The sequence below is a fragment of the Tachypleus tridentatus genome, chromosome 1 (genome assembly GCF_004210375.1).
Source record: "Tachypleus tridentatus isolate NWPU-2018 chromosome 1, ASM421037v1, whole genome shotgun sequence".
Lineage (NCBI taxonomy): Eukaryota > Metazoa > Arthropoda > Merostomata > Xiphosura > Limulidae > Tachypleus > Tachypleus tridentatus.
Genome location: NC_134825.1, coordinates 131,302,511 through 131,327,268, shown reverse-complemented (window position 1 = coordinate 131,327,268; position 24,758 = coordinate 131,302,511). Strand labels below are relative to the sequence as shown.

The 24,758-nt window shown below is 34.0% G+C and overlaps 1 protein-coding gene across 4 annotated transcripts; it reads left to right on the top strand.

Annotated features, from left to right (window-relative positions):
* The first annotated feature begins 488 nt into the window (after nt 1-488).
* On the top strand, nt 489-17,052 carry Vhl (von Hippel-Lindau protein). 4 transcript variants are annotated; one of them, XM_076452411.1, is made up of 3 exons: nt 489-700; nt 2,788-3,284; nt 15,142-17,052. In XM_076452411.1, the coding sequence occupies exons 2-3, from the start codon at nt 2,942-2,944 to the stop codon at nt 15,570-15,572; spliced, it is 774 nt and encodes a 257-aa protein (XP_076308526.1). In that variant the 5' UTR covers nt 489-700; nt 2,788-2,941; the 3' UTR covers nt 15,573-17,052. The 4 variants fall into 4 exon arrangements, with proteins under 4 accessions (XP_076308526.1, XP_076308532.1, XP_076308538.1 ...); XM_076452417.1 differs by lacking the exon at nt 489-700 and adding an exon at nt 831-969; XM_076452423.1 differs by lacking the exon at nt 489-700 and adding an exon at nt 1,006-1,142.
* Nucleotides 17,053-24,758: the final 7,706 nt, after the last annotated feature.

Sequence of the window (24,758 nt, the reverse complement as noted above, 5' to 3'; positions counted from 1 at the left end):
GTAACACAAAAGCTATTATTATCTTATACGTTATAAGTTGATAACAACCTTAATATTATTATAAATTATAGAAAACTTATTACTGAACAAGGCGTCCAACTTGACATGTGTTGTATGTATCTAAATTATAAAATAAACATGAATAAGTAATCAACAGTAGCTACCTGATAGGTAACAATAAATTGTAATGCAATAAATTTGGTTCTGACAGCTTTTGTGAAAAAACATCTAAAAACCACTGTGTACTTTTGTGCTTAAAAACAAACAAACCTAAGAACGCACAATTTAGTTTTTTATCTTCGCTTTTAATTAACTATACATTTTTAAGAATAACTAATTTACTGATTTAATACTGCACAATAAGTCACAAAATCTTATACGTATTCAAATTGTCTTATGGTAGTTATACCTGATATAAAAAATGCATTTCTCAATTACAAATTAAATATAAACATCAATTGTTTTTTTATAATTTATTATCGTTATAACGTAAATCGTGATTACTGTTTTGTACTTTATAGAACCGTTTCATCTAATGTCTTGATTCAACACTAATTATGTACAAGAACAAATATTTAATTTAACACTTAGAGATAATTAAGGAATTTTAATTTTAAAGTTATTTTTTTTTAATCTGCCTGTTCACTAATTTGTCAAAGACTTGTATACTTTGGAGAAGTTATTAATGCTACTGATATTTGTAAGTCTTTGTTTCGTGACTTAGAAAAGTGGTTTTTGAATAGTAAATAATAATTAATATGTACTGTAGTTTATATAAGTTAATACGAAAATAATTTATTTTAAAGTTATAGAATCAGTGGATGTAAATTTTAAGTGAACCTAAGCTCAACTTTTAAGCAGTTATGATTTACTTAATGCTTAATTTAGCATGTATTACGTATGAAATACTGAAATAGCCTAAGTAAGTTGGGATATGAACAATGTCTCACCAGGTTTTGGAAAAAAAGGGTATGTCTCACCCGAATATGGCTTTTATAGTCTGTAATTTTATTTATTTTTTATTACTTTTTTAAGACATCTTGAAAGTTTGTTTGCAATTTTAGGTTTGTTTGTTTCTTAGTGAGAACTTAATTAGTTAGGAAAATTACTTTATAAAGAGTGTTTTGTTTCCAAGTGAGAATGTAAGTAGGTAAGTTATTTGGTAATTATAATTTATATTTTTCAAGGTAAGATTTTATGTATTGTTGCAAAAAATTCACACTTTGTTGCTTAAAATTGGCATCTTATTAGAAAGAAATAGTTCTGTTTCAATAAAATAATTGCTAAACATTTTTTAGTCAAATATAAGAGATTAAAATTTTTCAAAAAAGATTGGAAAATTTAAAAGACGTACGAAAAAAACAGTTTTGTTTGAACATAAAAAATATGATGATTCAACTCGTGTAAAGAAAAACTTAGAGCAATTGCCCACAATTGAAACATCAATCAAAAACTTCTTGAATATTTATAAAAATTAGAGAACGTTTGATGGTCGACTGTTTAATTACTACATTCAAGCCTTTTAGTTATAATTTTTCACAAAGTATGCATTTTATGCTTTATCAAAATAACATAAAATTTTTGCAAAACCATAGTTAGGAATAGGATGCAACATCAAAAGGTAATTTGTTTTAAATTGAGAGTAATTGATCATGGAGGTGAGACATTGTCTTGGATCCATTCAGGAATAAGTGGGATAGAGTCTTTAGGGTACAGTAGATGGTGTGAGTGGATCCTGTTTGAGAATTGCAGGCTTGATTGCAATTTTCAAGAGGCTTGGGAAGATTCACTTACACAACTCGGTTACTTGATGATAAGTTAGAAATAGTTTCAAGAAAAATTTCTATCTGGTGCATTTTAAGTAGACTTGTTTTATTACACACACACACACACACATATATATGGCTGGTAATGTATAAGTTGGTATTAGATGTTGTGTATTTATATAATACAGTGCTGATGGAAGTGTAAAAAGGTTTTTTCAATGCAGTCAAAATGTATCTGTAATTGATATAATGTAAATTTTTAAAGATTCAACTCTCATTTCTATCCCAGGTTATTATGGTGGTGGAGTGGGCAAAAGTGGTTAAGACCTTCTAATTCCATACAACAGGCACAAGTGTATTTCAATGCTGTACACACAAACATATGTTTTATGTAAACTTTGTTTTATAATCAGAATTGGGTTAAACTTACAAAAAATAACATCAGCTGTTCAAAACAACTGTGCTATGTATTTGTAGCCTAATGTATGTAAACTAGTTAACTGAAACTGTGAAAATATGAAAATTAAAGTACTTAATTTCGATGTTTAGAAACTTTATGTAAAAGTGTTGTTTTTTTTGTTTAACATGCCAAACATATTTCTTGAGATAAAATTTTAATTCAGATGTAAGTGAAAATTTTTTTTCCAGGTATATTTTTTGTGTTTTTTTATTGTTATTATTATTTCCTGGTTTCATATTTCCATTGTTATTAGAAAGTTGAATTCTGTAGGTGCATTTTAACATCTGTTTTAAAGTGTAAAAACTGGCCTGGGATCTGTAGCTTAAAAGAAAGATTTAATAATAGGTTATTATATATTCTTTCCTTTTTTTTTTTAAAGTGTTGTAATTTAAAAGAGTGAAGGATGCGGTATTAAAGTATTCTCTATAATTATGAAAGTAAACTGTTCCATAAGAAGGTTATTAATATAATTAGTATAAATAGTTGTAACAGTAACTTTTTTACACATTATTTACTCAGTTTGTAGTCAGTTAGTTTCACATTTGTGATTTTTTTTTTTAGGCTTGTTTTGGTAACGAGTTGGGAAATGGACCTGTGTATTCTCCTAAAGGGCATTCCTTTACGAAGTAGATATTGACACTACAGGTATTGTAAAACAAAACTAGTTCACTTACTAGAGGGTTTTGCTGCAATAATAAAGTGCAAAAGTGAGGTAATGGGAGAACACAATGAAAATTGCTTGGTAAATACCACCCTTAAATCCATAGATTCTATCTGCCGTTCCTATGTACGATTTTGGAATCGAACTCAAAGAAAAGTGGATGTAATTTGGATGAATTATGAAGGAAATCGAGTCAAATACAAGACATTACATCCACATAAGTTTGTTGATGTTAATACATTTGTGACCCATCCTTGGATTTTCTGGGATAGTAACACTCATGATCAAATGGTTGTGCATGGACAGAAGGTATTCCAACCAAAGCCATGGGACCAAGATATACCACCTAATCTGCCTAGACAGCCATTTAGAAGAAACATTTTCATAACTTTACCAGGTAAGTTAGACTAAGCTGATTTTTTGAAACATGTACAGGCATATATGCCTAACTTGCATTATACAGGGTGTTCGGAAAGTCACTGTGCAGTTTTGTCTGTTAATAAATATATAAGTACACAGTGACTTTCTGAACACCCTGTATGATTAACTCTTATTTTGATCTGTACTGGATATGTATGATTTGTATATGTTGAAACCTTGTTTATATATTACTTACAAAATATGTATTATTTTCTCAAAGGATATTATGTCACATTTTTAAGTATTGTGTTGTTTCATTTATGACTTTTTTTCCTTGATATGTATATTATTACTTCATATGAAATGCACGATAACGTAAACTTTGAGTGGCTATAAGTTATAACTGAGAAAGGTAATATCTTGTTTGATTCATTTCAGAGTGTATCCTTATGTTAATTTCAAAGTATCATTCAACTAGGTATTGAATTTTTCAAATATGTCACTTGATTGTTGCATTTTTGAAATTGTATGCTGATATAAATTACCAATAGTAACAAAGAATTTTCCCTTTTTCTGAAAAGTTTCTGACTTCCTTATGTGACCCTATTCCAGGGATAAGAATGTTTCATAGGTCTATGCATTTCTGTGTTTTTTTTTGTGTTTATGTGTGTGTGTGTGTGTGGAGGTGGGAAAAGTCATAAATGAAGACAATTAAGTTTGTTTTTGAGATTGACATGAAACCAAGGAAAAAATTTTGGGCATAAATGATGTTTAATAACTTATGAAAATTGTGAGAAACAAATAAAATATCAGAAAATTGTGAAAACATTGCTTTAATTACTTCATGTAATTGAAAGGGTTTATTATTCATCCACAAGAACAGCAGAATATTATGACATTATACTAATTTAACATCGATGCTATAAACAATTCTGATGATGAGAAGGAAAGGAAATGTATTGATAACATAAACTAAAACTGACTAAAGTGCAAACTTAAAGTAGTAATTTGATATGTGTCTTGTAGATCTTGAGAATTAATAGAAAAACATTTTAGTTTTCAAGTGCATATATACTTTGTAAATACAGATATTGTAATTATTTGAGTTATTAGTGTTGATTAGTTGTTTAGTACAACTGGAAGGAATAGTGATTGATATTTATAATTTTTTATATTTTAAATAAGCAGGATTTTAATATAGGAATTGTTTATATACTTTCTTCAAGAACTAACCACCATATAGGGTGATATATGTTCATTATGTTATAATTGTATAATGCATTTTTGCCATATTGTTCAGAACACCTTCCCACATGTACAAATCTCAAGATATGATTGATCATCTGACTCTGATAAAACTGAAAAATTATAGGACTTGATTTATATAGATAAGGTAACTTGGAATTATACAAGGAGATTGTTTTCTTTTCTATCAGAAACCGGTGTAATAAGTGTTATTTGCATAGATATATTTCACATACTGGAATTATTTTCAAAAGTTTGATCTATAAGAACAAAGAACTTTGTATTGTGATGATTAGTTTTTTATGTGAATGCTGTTTCAAGAGCTTTGTTTGTTTGTTTGTTTCCAGTTTATAGTCTACAAGAATGCTGTTTTCAGGTCATCTGCAAATACTTTAAAACCAAGGAAGATATCTCCTCACTAAATATCCCTGCTAGCATAATATCAGAACTTGTAGAGTACATAGATAAAAAGTGAAGTGTATTACAGTGGTGAAATATACTCATTTTGATGCTATATTGATTAGTTGGTATTTAGTAGAAAAAAGAAAAAAAACAAAGGAAAAGAAGGGTAATTACTATTTGAAGTCATGTTTTTGAGAAAAAAAGCAGAATTTTAGTATAAAAACACATATACCTTAGGAAATAACCAGTACAGATGATGTATATTAATTATGTGATTTTTTTTAGTAAGACACTATAATATTTTCCATATAAATATGACATCATCAATCTAAATAGTTTTTGATCCTCATGAAATTATTTTTGTGTGCGTGTGAACTTTGTATGTGTAAGATAAACAATTTTTAATGTTCACCTAAATGTTTCATTTGTTAAATGCACTATAAAAGTGATGATAAAATTTTTTGATTTTTTTTTCTATAATATTGAGCACAGTGAACTGTTGCATTGTATGTAACAGAAAGGAAAATATGTGCAAGCTGAAATATTTTGAAGGTATTTTAGGTTTTGTTTCTTTATTTTTTTTCATTTTTTGCCTGCCAATTATCTTGAGAGTTATTTGAAGAAATTCCCATCAGGCTGCATTCAGCATTCTTTAAATGGTGCTATTGCTCCTTTTTATGAATGAAAATAGAATCATTGTTTGTTTTTATTATTACAGAATACACACTCATTCTTTTGATTTTTTTTAATGTTTTCTGTTGATTTCTCATGCTGTTATCTTTGGGAATGACCAAAACTGAACACAACACTGAATTACAGTAGTATAGACTGATATGACACTAAGGTGCAGGATACTAGGAAGTGTTAGAGAAATATAAGATATATATATATAAACATATAACTGCCCAAACAAATATGTGCTAGGTATTACATAATAATAATTACATATCCCTTTCCTTGGTCTGCTCACTCACATTTTTCTGCTGTAAAGTGCAGTAAAAGAGAATAACTTAATTTTTTGAAAAAATGTCTACATTGTGTAGATGAGTAATTCTCAAACATTTTGGCAACTCAATTTTAGGTATCCCAAATATGCATGACTCCATGTGTGTGAAAGTGCATTTTAAATGGCCCATTCATCTTTGTTTGCTACATATGATTTTTTTTTTTTAACAAACCCATGATTCAACCAGTGTTTGCTGTAACTTCAGGATTGGGAATCTTTGATACAGACAGTCATGAGAGTAGCTTTAGTACAGCTTGGAGAATAATGATGCAGATGGGTATGACAGTTTCACTATATTCCTATAGACAATCATGTTGAGCAACTATTTACCTAATTTCAAATCCACTCAAGAATCTGGGTCATCATTATTCAGTTAGAGAAGTGTAGCTTGAGAGTTATCTGGAGGTACTGTTGATTATCTGCCTTCCGCCTAGACTGTTAATTTAAATTTATGGATTGGCTAGCACAGATAACCCTTGAGTTGCTTTACATGAATATCCAAAAATTAATGCTTAATATTACCACTCAGTTTATTTGGGTCCAAATGACATCCAAGCTGTGTTTTAGTGTTTTCTACTAAAAGTTTTAAAATATTTTATTCTCTAAATGACTAGCTTTTCCAGTATTCAGTGTACTCATACTACATTTAGAAGAAGTGTTAACACATGAATTAAATGTCTATTTACTCATGCTGATTGTTAAAGTTGAACTGTAGATTTGAAAATTTGCTAAACAATTTTAGTTTTAATAGAATTCAACACAGAAATAATAAAACCATTTAAAAACTTTTGAATTGTGTGCACAAACATTCATTCAGTAGGGAAGAAAAATAACATGTAACATACAATCTTATGCACTGGCACTGTAGAAAGCTACTGTTTGATTTGTAGATTGTTTGACAAGCAAAATATCTGTTGGATTTTTTAAAAGGTAAAGTTGAAGTGGTTGTGATGTAATTGGGATTTTGCTGTTATTGACTAGCTTGAAGCTGTTACAAGAGTTTACATCCTTCTTGTAATGGAGACAAGCATAATTTTTTACATTATTATTAGTATAATAAAGTTCCATGAAAATAACTTATGATAATTTTATTTCTTACAGAAAATGAAAAAACAACAAAATACATAACATCTTTAACTGATACATTATAAGACATATTTAAATGCAAGAAGGTAGTAGAATATTTTTGGTTATAGGAATAATATGTTTTGTTCATGTTTGATTTTATCAAACTATTATGTTTTATTTGTAACATTGAGATTTCACTTTTATGTTCTTACCCCTCAAAGAAATTTAATGTTTAATTACAAGAACCGACATAAACCGTAGAAAATATTATATGCACACACTTAGACAAAAAGCAAAATCAACTAACAAAAGTAAATATACCCCACTGTTTAAAAAATCACGAAACCATATACTGCTGCATACCATATATTCCCAACATCAGCAGAAAAATAACTAATATTTGGCAAAAACTTGTAATAAAATATGACATTCCAGTTAATATCAAATTTATTCAAAAACCAGGCACAAAACTGAGGTCTATACTATGTAAAAACTACACTGACAAACACCACACCAACATTACTTGTAAAATACAATGTGATAACTGCCACAACTTCTTTATTGGAGAAACAAGTAGAAAACTGGAAACCAGATTCAAAGAACATAAAAAGTCACATTCACACGTTTTCAAATACTGCAAGTCAAATAAACACAACATAACCATAGAAAACACCCAAATACTAAATAAACAAATATAAACATACGCAAAATTAAAGAAGCCTTACTAAACCAATACAAAGGAACACCTTTATATCTGTATTAATAAATATAATCCAACATCTAAGCATGCCCTCTAAATTCTTATATTCAATTTCACAATTGCCTACAAATATGTGGTCAGCTATTGGTCAGTTACCTCTTTCTTTCTTTGTGAACCTGATGATGACCGAAGAAGGTCAAAACGTTGTTCGCTTCTCTACGTAGTGCTTTCTCTACCCATACCAGCTGTTTTTTACATATATAATATTCTGTTTAAACTTAAATTTTTAGCAGTTTATCATACGTTAACTGAGTAATTTCTTGTCACTTCTGTGCTAGTTTTATCAGATATATATTTCACAGTAAACATTATGTTTTATAATTTTAAATAGTTATGTCATAAGAAATAACACTGTTATGTGTCTGTGCTGTGTCATGTGCTCCCTGTGTATCAGATAACATAGTACAAGGAATAAAATATATTTTAAATGTAATGTTGATTAACTATGTATTGAAAATAAACCTGTAGATAAAAATATTGTATTAACTATTTAGATATTTTTGTATACTTAATTGACAATAAACGAATATAGAAAAATGTTTTTGGAGCAACCAGTAATTATTGTTTAGTACATATGTGTTTAGGTATGTATGGGTGATGAAAACCAAAAAGCTTAAATTCCATCCTGTTTATTTAGTTATAATAGAACATGTGATGTAGGTTATTATGTATCCTATTTTGCATTCAGATTGTGAACCAAGGTTATTTTAGCTGTATTTATGATGAGGAAAAAGGTTTGTTATCAGGAAGTCCTTACAATACTCATTATAATAAAATCTTCACAACTCGTAATGTGTCTCAACCCAGTAATAGATTGTTGTCACCAATAAGGTCTGTCCCTATCTCCTGTAAGACATAGTTTGTAAGTGCTGCTAATAATCTTTCTTAATCAGTGATGTCGAGAAAACCCACTTGCAGAGAAATATATATGTAAAAATGGCTTTGTGAACCTGACGATGACCGAAGAAGGTTGAAATGTTGTTTGCTCCTCTACGTAAAATATTTTCTCAACCCAAATGAGCCGTTTTTACATACATAGTAATCTTTCTTGTTTGTTTTGAACATTAAAGCCAAGAAGTATCCATGAGTTACATGTACACTTTAAAGTAACAAGGCACATCCTTACCACAACATGAACTTCTAATTCTGTAATATGGGTATTGCTGAACTCCAGCTACATTTTCTCTAATGTTCAGTGCACTTTCACATCTACAAAAAATAGGAAATTAGAAAACACAACTTATGTCCGCAAATCACTCCCTTCCTTGTTTCAGGTTTGTCCTCAAGCCATTTTTTTTTTTTAAATTTTAAACCCATTTGTAAAGATTAATTGTTTTGTGAGTACTGTAACCTTTTCTTATTCTTGAAGATACTTGCAACAGAAACAGTGAAATTCTTTGATAAAGATACACTTTACAGGACATAATTAAATCAATTTAACATTGATATACAAAATTTTGATGTGTCTGAATTTCCAAAAATACAAAAATAAAGCTTTTAACAGTGATTAAATACAAAACATGGATGAGATTAAAGTGTCCCAACCTTATACAGAGTGCCACTCAATATAATATCATGCATTTGATATTGAAGTTATTGACTTTTATGTTATCATACTTTGCTGATTTTACAACAGTCATATTAGAGTAGAGAAAAGAAAAACTAGATATACATTGTACAAATGCACATTTAAAGAGTGTGGAGGTTATTCAAATACTTTTTGCACAGTAGAAAAAAGTATTTTTATTCTTCACGTGACCTCACCATCCACTCCAACTTGACATATCTCTAGTCCAGAACTATTTGTAACATATCTGACTTTCAGTATAAGACAGACTTGTACTGTTGATTACTAAATATTTGCCATGTTTCATGAAGATACACTTCATAAGTTGAAAGTATAGTCAACGGTATGTTTCCAGTATGAGGTTGGTGTAATAAATCAACTCCATGCACGTTCAGTTAACAAAAAAAAAAAACATAATTCAATTCCTTAACATGAATGATAAATCAAATTTCTTAAACAATAGTACTATAGTTACAGCACAAAATTGAATTCAGTTTGCTAAACGTGAATAAAACAAACTGTCTAAAGATAACACAAAATTTAAATAACAGAAAAATAAACCCTTTATGTGCAAAGAGTATAATCATAATTATAGCATAATGCAAAATACAAATCACTAAATGAGTCATTTAACACTAAATCAGAATGGAAAATAAAACTACTAAAAAAACCTAAAATACACGCAAGTCCATATACATTACAACAAGATAAGTTCTTCAAGGATACATATGAGAAACAACACTAAATGACACACACAAAATGTAAGTACACTAAACACAATTATGCTGATAATAACTGGCAAAATTAGTTTTCAAAATGCATAAGAACCTTAAAATATGTATAATAAAACTAAATTTTAAGATGAAATAAAAAGTTGAATAATGTTGAAATATACATTAGTGACTAGATATTTGAAGTACAAACTAAATATAAAGAAAATAATAAAAATATAGATATATATATATACATAAAAGTGGCCCCACTAATATATCAGTGTCATGGTATCTGCTTACTTGGCTTACAAGTGGAACACCTTGAGCCATGAAAGAGGTGTATGTCTTTGTTACAGCTATCTCCTGACAATGCTGTTTATATACTGGAATCTGTTCTACAAAGGGGCAGTTTTTGATTACCTTAAATGCTTTTTGGTAGTTTTACACTTGTAAATATCTTGGTAGAATAGTTTGTTCAAAGTGTGGCCACAGCAGGTACCAATGCAAACTTCATCTTCTCTGACTAGCTCAGAGTTATACTTCATCATGATGAAACAGCCTCCATAGAGATGATATCTCTAATACTCATGTTATACTTCACTGTTTTGCCAGGAAGTCACTTCACAAAGCTAGCCACCAAGATGTCTTCTGAATTGCAAAAGCCAATGTAGAGTTTACCTTACTATGCAGATTTGTGTAGCTTATTTGCATAAATGACCAACCTTTCAGTAACACCACTCTTCTAAGCCTTAAGTTTGAGATAGTGGATTGTTCATTTTCCTTTTCTACAGATCAGTGGAACCAAGGACTGGAACATAAAATCTTAGGATTAAATGCTGGACTGCCTGCTTCAGAGACCCGTTTTTTTCAAGCAGCTACTTATTTGAAACACTTCAGGAAATGATCTAGGTCTTCTTTTGCTGCATCTTTGAATATTGGGAGTGACACCTGTTTTGCATATATTTGTAGTTATGGTCAAAACTTCTCCATCTGAGTTGTGCCAATTATGAGGGTATGGTGCAATAGGAGCACTCAAAAATTTCAACCACTTGGATGAGCAGTCAGCTCTTAAACTAGGGTGGAAGTATGATGAGTCACTCCTAGTATCACATTAATAAGCTCTGCATACAATCCCAGGATTCTTTGCAAACCACAGTTGCTTGCAATGGTAGCACACCTTCTAGTTTGGATAGGCTCTTCAGTGTCACATGGTTTTTGGCTTTCAGTGATTAGAGAAGTGGAGAAACAGCTCTTACTGGCAGGCTTCATCTGCCAGTTGCACTTTGAGTACTTCTTGGCTGGTTTTTAGTGGCCTTAACTAGAGCTAGGATTTTGTTGCTATGGCTAGCAGTGGCCTGAGATTTCTGTACTGATTTCCAATATGACAGCTGTGGTTGCAAAGAAAGATTGAGGTCATGGATTTCACAATATTAGCAAAAGTCTAATCTCCAGGAGGGGTCTCCTAGACATAACAACCCTCTTATACAACCATTTCTTTTCAGTAACCAACATGGTCCAAATAGCATCTCTTTACAGAAACATGCCTTTTAAACTTGATAATAGGAAAGTTCAAGTAAGTCCATCACACACATTAGGAGAAAACATAAAATCACAGCAACATAATTTATCTTTTGTACCTATTTTAGTATTATAAGATAAACCCATTTCCTGAAAGAGTAAATTAAGTGGGTATTCTATATAATGGGAGGTTCAGCAAAATATATATCTAAGTAACATCAAGTTATGCTTAAACTAACTGAGTATGCAACAAAAGATAATTGCACCAGACACAAAGTATGATATACAATGAAAACCATATTTAACAACATGAATCAACATTAAGTGTATAACATCTTAGGGATAATGGACAGTTGCATTTGCTGGAGTTATTAATTGATCAGGCTGGCTATACTCTCTCAAGACTTATTTACAAATTAAAAAACTCATTCGAGATGATGTTTCAGACTGATTCATTCTTGGTTGAATCTGTAACATCAGATTTACCAACATGAATGTCATTTACATTCAACTATAAGAGAGGGTGTGACCTTAAGATATTCTCTTATATACATTGACCATGTCTAAAGTGCAACTTTACAAATACACCACTTAATTTATCCTAACCTTATTTCTCTGTTTTCCATCATAGCATGCCTTTCCTTTCCTTTGACCCTTTTTTGGTGCAGGATGCTCTTTTGTAGTGAGTTATGTTTTCCTTCTTCCTCATTGCTTGATGTATGCATGGCTTTTTATCTATGTTAGGAGGTTTTTAAGCATTCCTAACTCTTTAGCAATCAGAGTTGAGTTAAAATGGATGCATCTCTTCTTTCTCTTGTTGACTTTTTGCCCCAACTTCTCTTGCATCTGTTTATGTGTCTCACTCTCCTCCTTTCTCTCCTTTAGAATTCCAGCCTCTTGTAGTCTTATGGTTTGCTGTCGGTACTTGTGGCACTTTTCTGGGAGCAGGTGATGGTTTTGAAGACTCCACTTTGCCAATGTATGATGGTCTTTTGCCATAGTCCCTTGGGTTTTGTGGGTTGTCTCAGAGAATATGGTCCTCCATTTCGAATATTTTCCTGCATTGTCCCAACATGCTGTTTCTTTTCCTCTTACTCAGATTTAGTTTACTGCCCTTGTCTTTCAGTGGGAGTACTGGACCTGCTTCACAAGGAAGCAATCAATTCGGGTTTTTTTTTCACTGATGTTTTTATTCCCATCTGGTTTACGTCTTCAAGAAGTCTGGAGAGACTTTCACTCTGTCAGAGAGCTATCGGCTCTGAATCTCTTTTTGTTTTGACCTCGTTTAGCCATGGCATTGTACTTGTTCTTCGATGAGATTTCACTCCTGATCTATTGAAAACTATGGTAGAAGATTTCCCTTTACTTTCGTATCTCCCCTACACCAGAACTTTTCCTTTGTTTTGTCCATTGGAGTTGTGTCTTTCAGTTAAGAGCTTTTCCACTTAGGCTCACCTCGTTTCCCTGTGTTTCTTATTGTGTGATTTGTGCATTTGCTCATTTTCGTACTTCTTGTGACTGGATACTTGTAGCTCCTTCACAGGCCACCTCTGCCCTTCATATTCAGTTAGGGTTGTTGACTAGTAGGGGTAGAGAAGCCTTTTATCACCCTCACAGTATACCTTTTTCTTCAATTTCTTCATCAGTCGGGCCCAAAATTCTCCCATGCGTTTGTGGGATATGGAACTAATGGTTCTCAACCTATTCTTCTCCACCTACTGAATTAGAAGTTCTACTTCTTTTAGGGATATGGACTTCTCACATTCATTACCTTCAGTGGGTTTGGATGGACTGCATCATTTGGGCTCTCTTGGATGTCTTTTTTCCTTTTTACCAACTTTGTCAGATTGTTAGATTGAGGTAACACCACTATTAGTGATCCTCTATCTCTTTCTTGTTCTGAAGTCACATCTTTACATAAATCTCGTTTTGCAATTAGGGTGCCTACATGGATACTTGGGAGATATCGAGACAGTGGGCTGTATCAGAGTTTTCTCTCAGTATCAATTGTTGAGTACTCCTTACACTTCATTAGGCATTATTTCATTTTCTTTCGGCTTTTCAGGGCTAATCAATGATGATCCCTTCCATCAGCTGAAATATAGTCTGGTACATTTCCAGGCAAAAATGCTCTTCATCGAAATATCTGTTTTCCAGCATTGGACCTCTTGGACTGGACCAGTGACGATCGTCTTATTCTGATGACTTGTTATTTTCCAAGTAACCCTTTTCCAGGCCCAGATTGCTTATTTTGTTCCAACAAGAATCTCCTTACAAGGTTGTTTCTGAACTCACTGGTGTGTTAGTGCTCTATTCCCTGTGTGGGGGTTTTGGATCTTGATACCTTTGCCACACACCTCAATTACAAACTCCCATTGTCTAGGTCAGTGGTTCTTAACCTGGAGGTCGTGACCCCTGGGGGGTCGTTTGAAGTTTCTCGAGGGGCCACAGAAGGTTTGGGAATTATTGGAGAAATCACGGAGCAGTTTGTAGTTTTTGTGGCAAGTGCCTGTAACTGCCCACCAATGAGAAACACGCTGAAGTGCGGCAGTTGAACCGCGTCAAGATGCTTGTTGCGCAACCACCTGTCTAATTTTGAGTAAAAATTTTTATGTATTGCAACGTTTTGAATTGCCTAAATTTTTAAACTATATAATATTAACACATCGAACTTAATATTTAAATATCAAAGTTTCCTTCGAATTAGTATATTTTCTCATTATATATATATATATACTGGAAGCGGAAAATTTTTGGCAAAATAATTTGCCCTCTGAACAATTCGGTCTCAAGGGAATTCGTCCTCAAGATAATTAGGTCTTGAGATAATTGAATCTCAGGATATTTCTGCCTTAATTTATTTGACCATCAAAAAATTAGCCTGATAAACCTCAGCAATTAAAAAGTGAAGTAATTTGTCTACAAGACATATTAAATTTGAAAGACAGATAAAATTTTACCATACTATATATGTATAATGTATATATATTGACTTTTTATTTAATTTATAAAAATAGAAAATATTTCGTAAATATATATATATATATATTTCAAAAGTCTTTGACTAATTGATTAGTGAAATATCGACTCCGACTCTTTGGGAAGTGACTTATTGACTCCGACTCTGACTCCTATAAAATTGTCTCGACTCCACGACTCTGAAGCACTGGCTTTTACTTCTATGAAGTCATATTTCACCTCAATACTTTATTAAATACCACTTGTATATTTTTGAGATCAAGACCTTTTTTTCACTATTTTATAAATTTTTATCCAACAATTTTTTGCGCCTATAAAATTTGCCGCCCAGAGCAAGTGCCTCACCTTCATACACTAAATTCGAATTACTGTCCGTGTCAGAATCGCGATGTGATTCATCCCCACTATCCTCACTAATCAGCGTTAAAATTCTATCCAAAACTTCTTGAAGGGTATAGCGCTGTGTCATACCGCAGACACAAAATACTTTTCACACAAAAAGTACTATTTTTGTCTACATAAGATCGAGTGAAGTTATTTATTTTACTATTATTATTTATTATTCATTATTTATTTCTTATTTATTTTACCTTCATGTCTGCGAGTTTCTAAAATGAAATTTTATTTTCTTTGCAGATACACTTCTGTTTTCTGTTTGCAATATGTCTGCAAAGAAGCGTACATACAATGAAGCCTTTCTCAAGATGAGTTTCACAAGTATCATTCATATCTCTGTGGTCAAGCCGCAATGCGTCGTTTGCGGAAAGGTTTTAAGTCATGAAAGTATGAAGCCAAACAAACTGAAGGTGCATTTTGAGTCTCTTCACAGCCAACTGGTGGACAAAAACTTGGACTATTTCAAGCGAAAAGAAGCTTCTCTAAAGGCCAGTCGCTTGGACTCCACTGGGCACTTTGCTCGTCAGAACAAAGTAGCGTTGGAGGATTCATACAGAATTGCTCTAAAAATTGCGCAGACCAAGAAGTCTCATACCATTGGTGAAGATCTGGTTAAGCCTTGCATTCTGGAAGCAACGAAGGCAATTCTTGAAGAACAGCAGACACACTAGTTGAGGGCAATTTCCCTATCGAATGATACAGTCAAAAGTCGGATCTCGGACATGAGTGAGGATATTTTGCTGCAAGTTGTGACTGCTGTGAAGAGTAGTGCTGTGTACTCATTGCAACTGGGTGAGTCAACAGATGTTGTCTCGTGTTTCCAACTCATTGTTTATTTTCGCTATCTTGACAGAGAAGTTATGAAAGAGGAGTACATGTTCTCTGAGCCAGTGGCCACAACAACTTGTGGAGAATACATTTTCAAAATCTTAGAAACCTTTCTCCTTAAACATGGGCTGAGTTGGTCTGTGTACAGATGGGGCTCCTTCCATGATTGGTTGCAAATTCAGCTTCAAAGTCTTCGTGAAAAATGTTGTTCTGCATGTCTCACTCACTCATTGCATGATTCATCGTTATGCTTTGGCGATGAAGACTCTCCCACTTGGACTTAAAGAAGTGATCACAGACGTTGTGAAGGTTGTGGACCATATCCGAGGGAGTGCAACAACTTTATGAGTTTTTAAAGTGCTCTGTGAAGAAATGGGCTCTGACTTCTCTTCTGTTTCACACGGAGGTACGTTGGCTCTCACGTGGCAAGGTTCTGAATCGGGTGCTACAACTTCGAGAGGAAATAAAGATGCTGTTGGAACAAGGTCGTATCTCGAAAGAGAATCTTCTTCATGAAATGATGCAAGATGACCATTTCGTAACAAAGGTTGCCTACCTGGCTGATTTCTTCTCTGGGGTGAATTCCCTGAACATTTCACTCCAAGAAAAGCTTGCCACACAGTTCGTGACAAAGTAGTAGCGTTCAAGTGTAAGATTCAACTTTATCAGAAATGAGTTCAGGACGGTGACATAACGTTCTTCCCTCAGATGACAACTATCCTGGCTTCTATGCCAGAAGCTGAATGCAGTTTCCGTGAAGAGATCTCAGCTCATCTTCTGGCAGTGAATGATGCCAACGAAAGTTACTCTCCAGGATTGGATGACCGCTGTACTGATGTGTGGATCTTCAGACCCTTTTCAGTGAAGGAGAGTACTATCAGTGATACTGATGTTGCTGCCAAAGTAGAATTTCTTCAAATTCGTGAGGATACTTAGATGAAAGTCGATTTTTCTGAACAAGAGCTTCCTACATTTTGGGCAAAACTGAAAGACGACTATTCTCTTCTTTCGATGCGTGCGCTGACTATCCTGATCCAGTCCCCTTCGACCTATTGCTGCAAAGCTAGATTCTCAGCAATGATAGCTCTGAAAACAACGGCACGTAATAGGCTTGTGATTGACGCCGACATGAGGTGTTGTCTGTTGAGCACTGTTTCTCGCTTTGATGTACTTATGGCTGCAAAACAATATCAACCCTCACACTGAGTGAATAAGTAGGTTTTGTATGATGATCAGTAATTCCATGGATTTTGCATTTGTTTAGCACTTGTACATTTCTCAAGGTCATTTATTTGTAACATTTTCAATAAATTAGGATCTTTATATAGTTTTGTTTTATTCTACCTTTACGCAAAGTTCACCATTACAAAAACTATTATAGGGGTCACGGTAATACCCTGGAGATTTTCAGAGGGTAAGACGATGAAAAAGGTTAAGACCCACTGGTCTAGGTCTTCAAATTCACATCCTTTGGTAGGTTTGCTTTGTTTGTTTTTGAATTTCGCACAAAGCTACTCGAGGGCTATCTGTGCTAGCCGTCCCTAATTTAGCAGTGTAAGACTAGAGGGAAGGCAGCTAGTTATCATCACCCACCGCCAACTCTTGGGCTACTCTTTTACCAACGAATAGTGAGATTGACCGTAACATTATAACGCCCCCACGGCTGAAAGGGCGAGCTTGTTTAGCGCGACGGGGATGCGAACCCGCGACCCTCAGATTACGAGTCGCACGCCTTAACACGCTTGGCCATGCCTGGCCCCTTTGTTAGGTGCTCTCAGTCAAGATTGGATGGGCCTCTACCTGTAAGTGGTGTCATCTCTTCTTCTGCTCCCTCTTTTCCCATCCTTTTTACCCTATAACATTTTTAAGCTTATTTCTATGCATATCACTGAGTTATATTCAAAATTTTATTAATCATTTCACTATCAATGTATTTTAAGGAAATTATTTTGATTATGTTTAAAGTTTTATGTTATGTTAGTTTTATTTCTTTATTTCAAAAGAAATATTGAAAGCAAAAATGAAATCTCACTGATTTGTGTAACGTGATGCACAAGCTATAAACATGTCGAAATTTGGCGAAGTGTAGTTTGAAGTATGTAGTGGTAATCATGTGCATACAAGTCTAGGCGTGCATGTAGTTTATTTGCCATCTTGATATGGTTCGAATTATTTTTGTTGGATGCAGTTGAAACAAGAAATACATTTTATCAACCACTGACAGGTGCCACGTCAACCTTCTATAGTTTAACGTTGAACTCTAAAAGTTGCATGTACGTAAGAAAGAGCATATTTTACACTATGATCCAACAACAGTTATTTTGCAACTGAGGCTTGGATTGATAAAGAGACAGTTAAACTGTATTTATATTTTACTTTTGTATTTTAGTTAACTACGCATTATTTTTGTTTTAAAATTCATATTTCAAAAGTTTAATATTAGGTTGTCGAGAAAGAAATTTCGTTTTTGAACTGCATAGTTTGGAAAAGTATAAACCAATGTTGTGAAACATGCTTTAATCAAAGTAAACACCATTTGCTTCAACACACTTTTGCCAACGTGTAGCGATGCTTTTTATGCTCTTGATATAGAAATCAGAGTTTCTATGGTCGATGAACTACCTGAAAGCCTCTTCTGCAGCTTCCTGGTTTTGAAAGCGTTTATTGTTCAAAAAGTTGTCAAAGGGCTTGAAAAAGTTAAAATCTGTAGAGGAAAGGTCTAGTGGATTAGGCAGAATCTCGATTCCCAATCCGTTCAATTTTTGTAGCGTCATCCTTGACAGGTCCCCTAACGCTGCTTTTGTTGATCTTCAGTCAGCTCATGCGGAATCCATTTATCCAACTTATTCGTCTTTCAAATCGCACTCAGGTAGTGTGGTTGGCAATGCTTGATTTGCTTGTGCCTAGCTTTTCTGCAAGCTCAGGTACTGTTATGCGAGGGTCTGTCACAAATGCTTCTCTTAATGTGTTTTCATCTAAGAATGGCTTCCTTCTACGACCTTCGTGGTCTTCAAGACTTTCATTTTCATGTCGAAACCTTTGGAACCAACGCTGAACTGTGCGTTCAATAACAGATCCATGGCCGAATGCCTTGTTGATGTTCCGTGTAGTTTTGGTAGCTTTTTGTACAAGTTTGAAATTATAGAGGAAAATCAGACGAAAGTCCTTCTTGTCCATGCTGCCTTGGGGATTGGGAAACCTACTCTGAATAGAGTTGAAACAGCAGACAAATAAGACACCTTGTAAGCGATAAACGTTGGATTAAACCAGCCAACCAACGATAAGTTACTCAATATTCAGCTTATAAATGTTATCGTTAGAATTCCGACATTTGTTACTGGACAATCTAATGATTTTAGTAAAATAACCAAAGCGTCGTCTCGTTTTGCAAGGCTTACATTACTAAGTGTGTGTATACAAATATTTTAATGAGACTAAGATATTTCTGTCGTTCATACCGTTCTATTTTCCGCGGGTATCCGTTGACTTGTGACGACTTAAATAATCAATGATAAAGAAAAGGAAAGGAAAATAAAATATAAAAAATAAACTGAAGTGAAGTGAAGAGTTAAAGACGTGAAATTACGCATATCCTCATAGAATATATCTTACGATTATTCAACGAATAGCTAAAAGGTATGTACATATTTCTATTTCTTAATGTGTGTGTTTTTCTTATAGCAAAGCCACACTGGGCTATCTGCTGTGTCCACTGAGAGGAATCGAGCCCTTGATTTTAGCATTGTAAATCAATAGACTTTCCGCTGTTCCAGCGACGGATCTATTTCTTAATTCCACCCCAGTGGCACAGTAGTGTGTCTGCGAACTTAAAATGTTAAAATGATTTATAGATCTCATAAACATTTCAGGTAGATCTTATTGGAATTATGTTTCATCACTGTTAAAAACAAACAAACAGGCAAAATCGTGTTTTCTTTAATATGTGATTCAGTGGTAAGTCTTAAAGCTTACAAATCCAAAAGTAGTGATACTCGTAATGGGCACAGCACGAATAGCCCTGCCCGACATGGCCAGGTGAGTTAAAGCGTTCGACTCGTAATCTGAGTGTCGCGGGTTCGAATCCCCGTCGCACCAAACATGCTCGCCATTTCAGCCATGGGGGCGTTATAATGTTACGGTCAATCCCACTATTAGTTGGTAAAAGAGTAGCTCAAGAGTTGGCAGTAAATGGCGATGACTAGCTACCTTTCCTCTAGTCTTACACTGCTAAATTAGGGACGGCTAGCGCAGATAGCCCTCGTGTAACTTTGCGCGAAATTCGAAAAACAAACAAACGAATAGCCCATTGTGTAGTTTTATGCTTAACCATCACCAAAACAAACCAAAGCTTGAATGTAGTATCAGTTTCTTTATCACACTTATCCTTTCACGAAAATTCATTATCTGCCAAAAATTTTAATACCAAGTTTGAAACATTCTTCTTTGAGCGTTAATGCAAATAATAACTTCACTTTAATTTCCAGTATAATCATCTGGGTCAGTTATCACAGTTAGTCTCATTATGATCGTTCTCAAGCTCTAAATTAAATCATTTGTCACCATACTTTTGTATTCTTTGTTTGTTGTGAGCCATTGTCATTCCTGCTAGATATCTCACAACTGAGAGAAGCTCATTACTGTCTCACATTTTATGATGCCTACTGTCTCACTTGTCAAGGTAACAACTCTACCTGGCAGATGTCTTCTGACAGCAGCTTTTCAAGTCCTTTTTACCTTGCCATCAGTAATCTTGATCAGAGCATGAGTTGTGGTACTTTAGTTAGTGATAGCCTGGGAGTCCTGAAGACACTGCTTCAAGTGGCCTTAGACTCGTCAGGGGCCATGTTACTTCGTTGTCTCCCAGTCAGTTTTGTTTTTATTGTGCAGAAATCAGTTATTGTGAGCATGGCTTGACATACATGTCTATGTAGATCAGTTTGTGGCTGTAAGCTGGACTGAGTCAGGAACCTTTGTATTATTAGTCCAAGAGAGGACTTTTCATACCCTCAAAACTACTGTACAACCATTTATCTGGTGGAAAAGTCTTCCTCTTGGTATACGATGCTTTTACCTTGAAAATATGCCATTCTTTAGTAAAATTGTTTCTTTAACATGCATATTTCAAGGGATAAAACTGAAAACTTTACAGTAAATTATCTGATCACAGAGCGAAAATATCTCCTTCCTGTTTACTTTAGGGTATTCTCAGATGAAATTGATACTTGCACTATTGTTAAATGATTTTACTTTGTAATGGGATAATCAATTTGAAAGATTGTGAAATATTTGAATTTAAAAAGATGATTGAGTTTGAGCTAAGAAAGAAACAAAAACTGGAGGCGTGATATTAAATAAAACACAATTTTTATTAAATTCAAAAGAAAAATAGGGTGCATTCTTATGTAGCCACTGGACAGTCCCCTTTTATAGGATATGTAAATCATCCAAGAGTTTTTCTCTTTAGGATTCTTTTCACTGACATATTCAATGTGTTAATCTAATAGAAATGATGTGAATTCAGTGCTCCTTATTAATAGGAGACATTGGATTGTAATAGATTTGGTGTTGTGCATTTATTTTAGTTCCTACGTTTGTTTTAGTGTAGTTTTCTTTTTTGCTTGTGACGTATATTGTTGGCTGTGTTCTATTCTCGGAATTTGTAGAAGAAATGAACTTCTAACTGGTGTGAGGCTAGCCAAGAAAGACACTGGTAGCCTAAGTGAAGTGTGTGACAATATCAACTCAGAACTGATTTGACGTCGTAGACCTTTACCATCGATAAAATATTCAGTTCTAGACCGGGTATAAACTTCAGTATTGTTTGTAAGTTTCAGAAACTCTTGTATATAAAACTTCATTTGTAATAGCTATTAGTAATAACAGTTATTATAAATTGTTTAGTTTTTATGTTTCTATATTAAAATATATTTGTGGTAAAAAAGAAAACTAACATAAAATTTATACATATTAACAGTTAATTAACTCCTAAATTCATATTCAAATTTTCGGTTATTTGAAATAGTAATATGTTAACGTACGTTACATAATAAATTGAAAGCTCTTGTCCAAGATTTGAATCAGGGACAAAATTCGAAATAAATTAAAACTCAAATCTTAATTCAATGTGTATTTATCAGTGCCAACAAAATTTAACTATGGCTGATTATCAAATTTTCTTGAATCACCTTCCATCGAACAACAACTAGAATAGGCCCGACATGGCCAGATGGGATAAGGTGTTCGACTCGTAATCCGAAACTCGCGGGTTCAAATCCCGGTTGCACCAAACATGCTCACTCTTTCAGCCGTGGAGGCGTTATAATATTACGGTCAATCCCACTATTCGTTGGTAAAAGAGTAGCCCAAGAATTGGCGGTAGGCGGTGATGACTAGCTGCCTTCCCTCTGGTCTTACACTGCTAAATTAGGGACGGCTCGCGCAGATAGCCCTTGAGTAGCTTTGCGCGAAATTCAAAATAACAAATGACAACTAGAATAATATAATAAAAGTGAACTGCTTGAAACTGCCAAAATGTTAGAATTAGAGGTTAAAAATCAATGAGAAAAAACGAACTAAAATTGTATTGTTGAAATCAATGATGATTTGTCATTTAAGGAAGCAAAAGGGGAAAAGTGCGACATAGTCAGCCACAAATCACATTCATTGAACATATACATAGAAGATTAACACTCAACTGAAACAAAATCAGAAAACCAAATAGCAAAAAACAAAACAACAATAACAAACACGAACAGAACCAAACCTCTTATTAATGGTATTCTAATAAACGCAAGCTCATTTCATATAAAGTAAAATACGTAATAGCATTTACCGAGATTGACCATGTGTCTAATCCATCACTTTCCAAGCTAACATTTCAACTGAGATTTAAAATCCAAGCTTTCATCTTCAGTTGAGCAATCCTTGTTTGCAAACTATTAAGTGGTTTTCTGCAGCTGAATGTCATCCAATATTTCTCGAGAATTGTTCATCTGATATTGCTGATCGTGTGTGTGTTTATGTGGGAGCTCTTAAGATCATATTATATGATTCTCATTAAATGTTTACTGTACAATATGTGGTTTTCCATTCTCAGTGAGGGAGTTATATTTTCTCTGAGTGTATATTGATACATACTGCAGTTACAGAACAAATATTAATACTGAGCTGGAAGAATTTCAACAAAAGAGTCCTAATTTGCTGAATTTTATTGATGATTATTTATTTTTTGATGCCTCAAAAAGATAAAAAGAGTTGGGCTTGACAGCTCCTAGATGGCAGGGCTCTACAAAACCACAGCTAATAAGACCAATATTCAGAAAGTAATTCGAGGATGTTATCCAAGTAATTTGTATGGGAATTGAAGGCAGTGTATTTTTAGACACTGGTATATGTAACGGTGATATATGTATGTGGCATATAAATATAATAACGTTTGTAATCTTACATGCATGCATTAACATTCCATAAAGTCAGTCATGAGTGTTGTATAACAAAAGTAGATATATTATACAAACAGCAGTTCAATTTTAGCATTTTATATCGTTTTGTTACAGAAATTGTTTTAGTCATGATGACAAAATTTCTCACACCAAGATAGTGCTTCATCATATCGCTAGGTAGTCTTTCCACAAACTCGTCAAGGAAAGTATCCCTTCAGTCTGCTGAAACCATTGTAAGCTAGCCTATGTAAATTGTGCATTTAAAGGGTTAAGCTTTCTGTGGTACTCCTTTCCTGAATCTTGAACTCAATTCAGTAGATTACTTAATGTTGGATAACTTAGGAAAATTTTTTGTAATGCTCAAATGCACAATATAATTTAGGGTTTAGCTATCTAGCCCAATACAAAGATTTTAAATTCTGTTTTGAAGACTGCTCCCCTCGGTGTGGATTCCTGTACGTGGTGAGGGGACCTCCCAGAGAAGGCTCTGTTCTTTCAGTTTACCTCCTCTGGGATCTAAACATTCACCCACGTGTTTGCCGTGTGTGGCGATTCGTGAAGGGGAGGAGAGGATCCTGGTGGTTCAGGGGTCCAACCCTAACACACCACTTTAGCCTTGAAATCCTGTAAACGGGCGGCCTTGGGGTGGCCCCCCAGGGTCAATCAACTGGTCCACTTAGGCTAGGGTCAACCAAGTACCAGTGTTGGATGTTCTCAACAGGTGTTGTGGACATCGTATCTGATGCTGGTGTTTGGGTAAAGTGCTCACGAAACCCTAGCATTGCTGCAGTGTCCTTGTTTGGCATTGTAGTGCGTCTCCTCGTAGGGCTCCATGGTGAGTGGGGTCAGTGGACACAGAAATATTATTTTTATGATGGATTCCCTAAATAAAATCTTAAATAAAATAGTGAGAAAAACAGTTCACGTCTTGAATATTATGAGCAGCAATCTTCAACCTCCGTAACACCTGTACATTATTTTCTTATACTACATTCTCTTTCAGACAAATCTTTAGGACAAATGTATCCCTTTTTTACTCAGAAGGGACGAGAGGAATTTGCTGGCTCTCTCAGCTCAGTCAAAAAGCTTCTCTCTGGTGACATATTGGTGAAAACATCCACATCTAAACACAGTTAACTCCTTTTACATTCAAAATATTTTGATCTCCAGGATAAAAAAGTTGATGAATCAACTTCAACACCCATCTCTCTCCCTAATATACATTCCACCAAACCCCAAGATATACTTCCTTTGGTTATGGATACGGCCATTTCTTCGGGTACATCTTCTCCCACTTCAAGATACAAAACTATCATTCGTTCACGTCCTCAGTCGCTGGAATCCTCTTCCAACTACAAACACCTGCCCAACTGACCCATGACTGGATCCATGGAGGTCGTCAGACCTCCCTCGAATAAAGACAATTAAGAAAAAAGACGTGTTTGTAAACAGAAGGGGTTTCCACCCAATTCACCTACACGTAAATAAAAATAGCCACCCTATTACAATGGAACTGTCGATGTTTACGTTATAATTTGGATGACATCGAAACACTGATTGCTTCCTACCGTCCTGTATGTCTTTCCT

What these genes read in the sequence shown, in the direction of transcription:
- Vhl (XM_076452411.1), top strand. Translation starts at nt 2,942, where the DNA reads ATGGGAGAACACAATGAAAATTGCTTGGTAAATACCACCCTTAAATCC. An exon ending in CATTTTCATAACTTTACCAG is followed by an intron (nt 3,285 to 15,141) that starts GTAAGTTAGACT and finishes TTTTCTTTGCAG; the next exon opens with ATACACTTCTGTTTTCTGTT.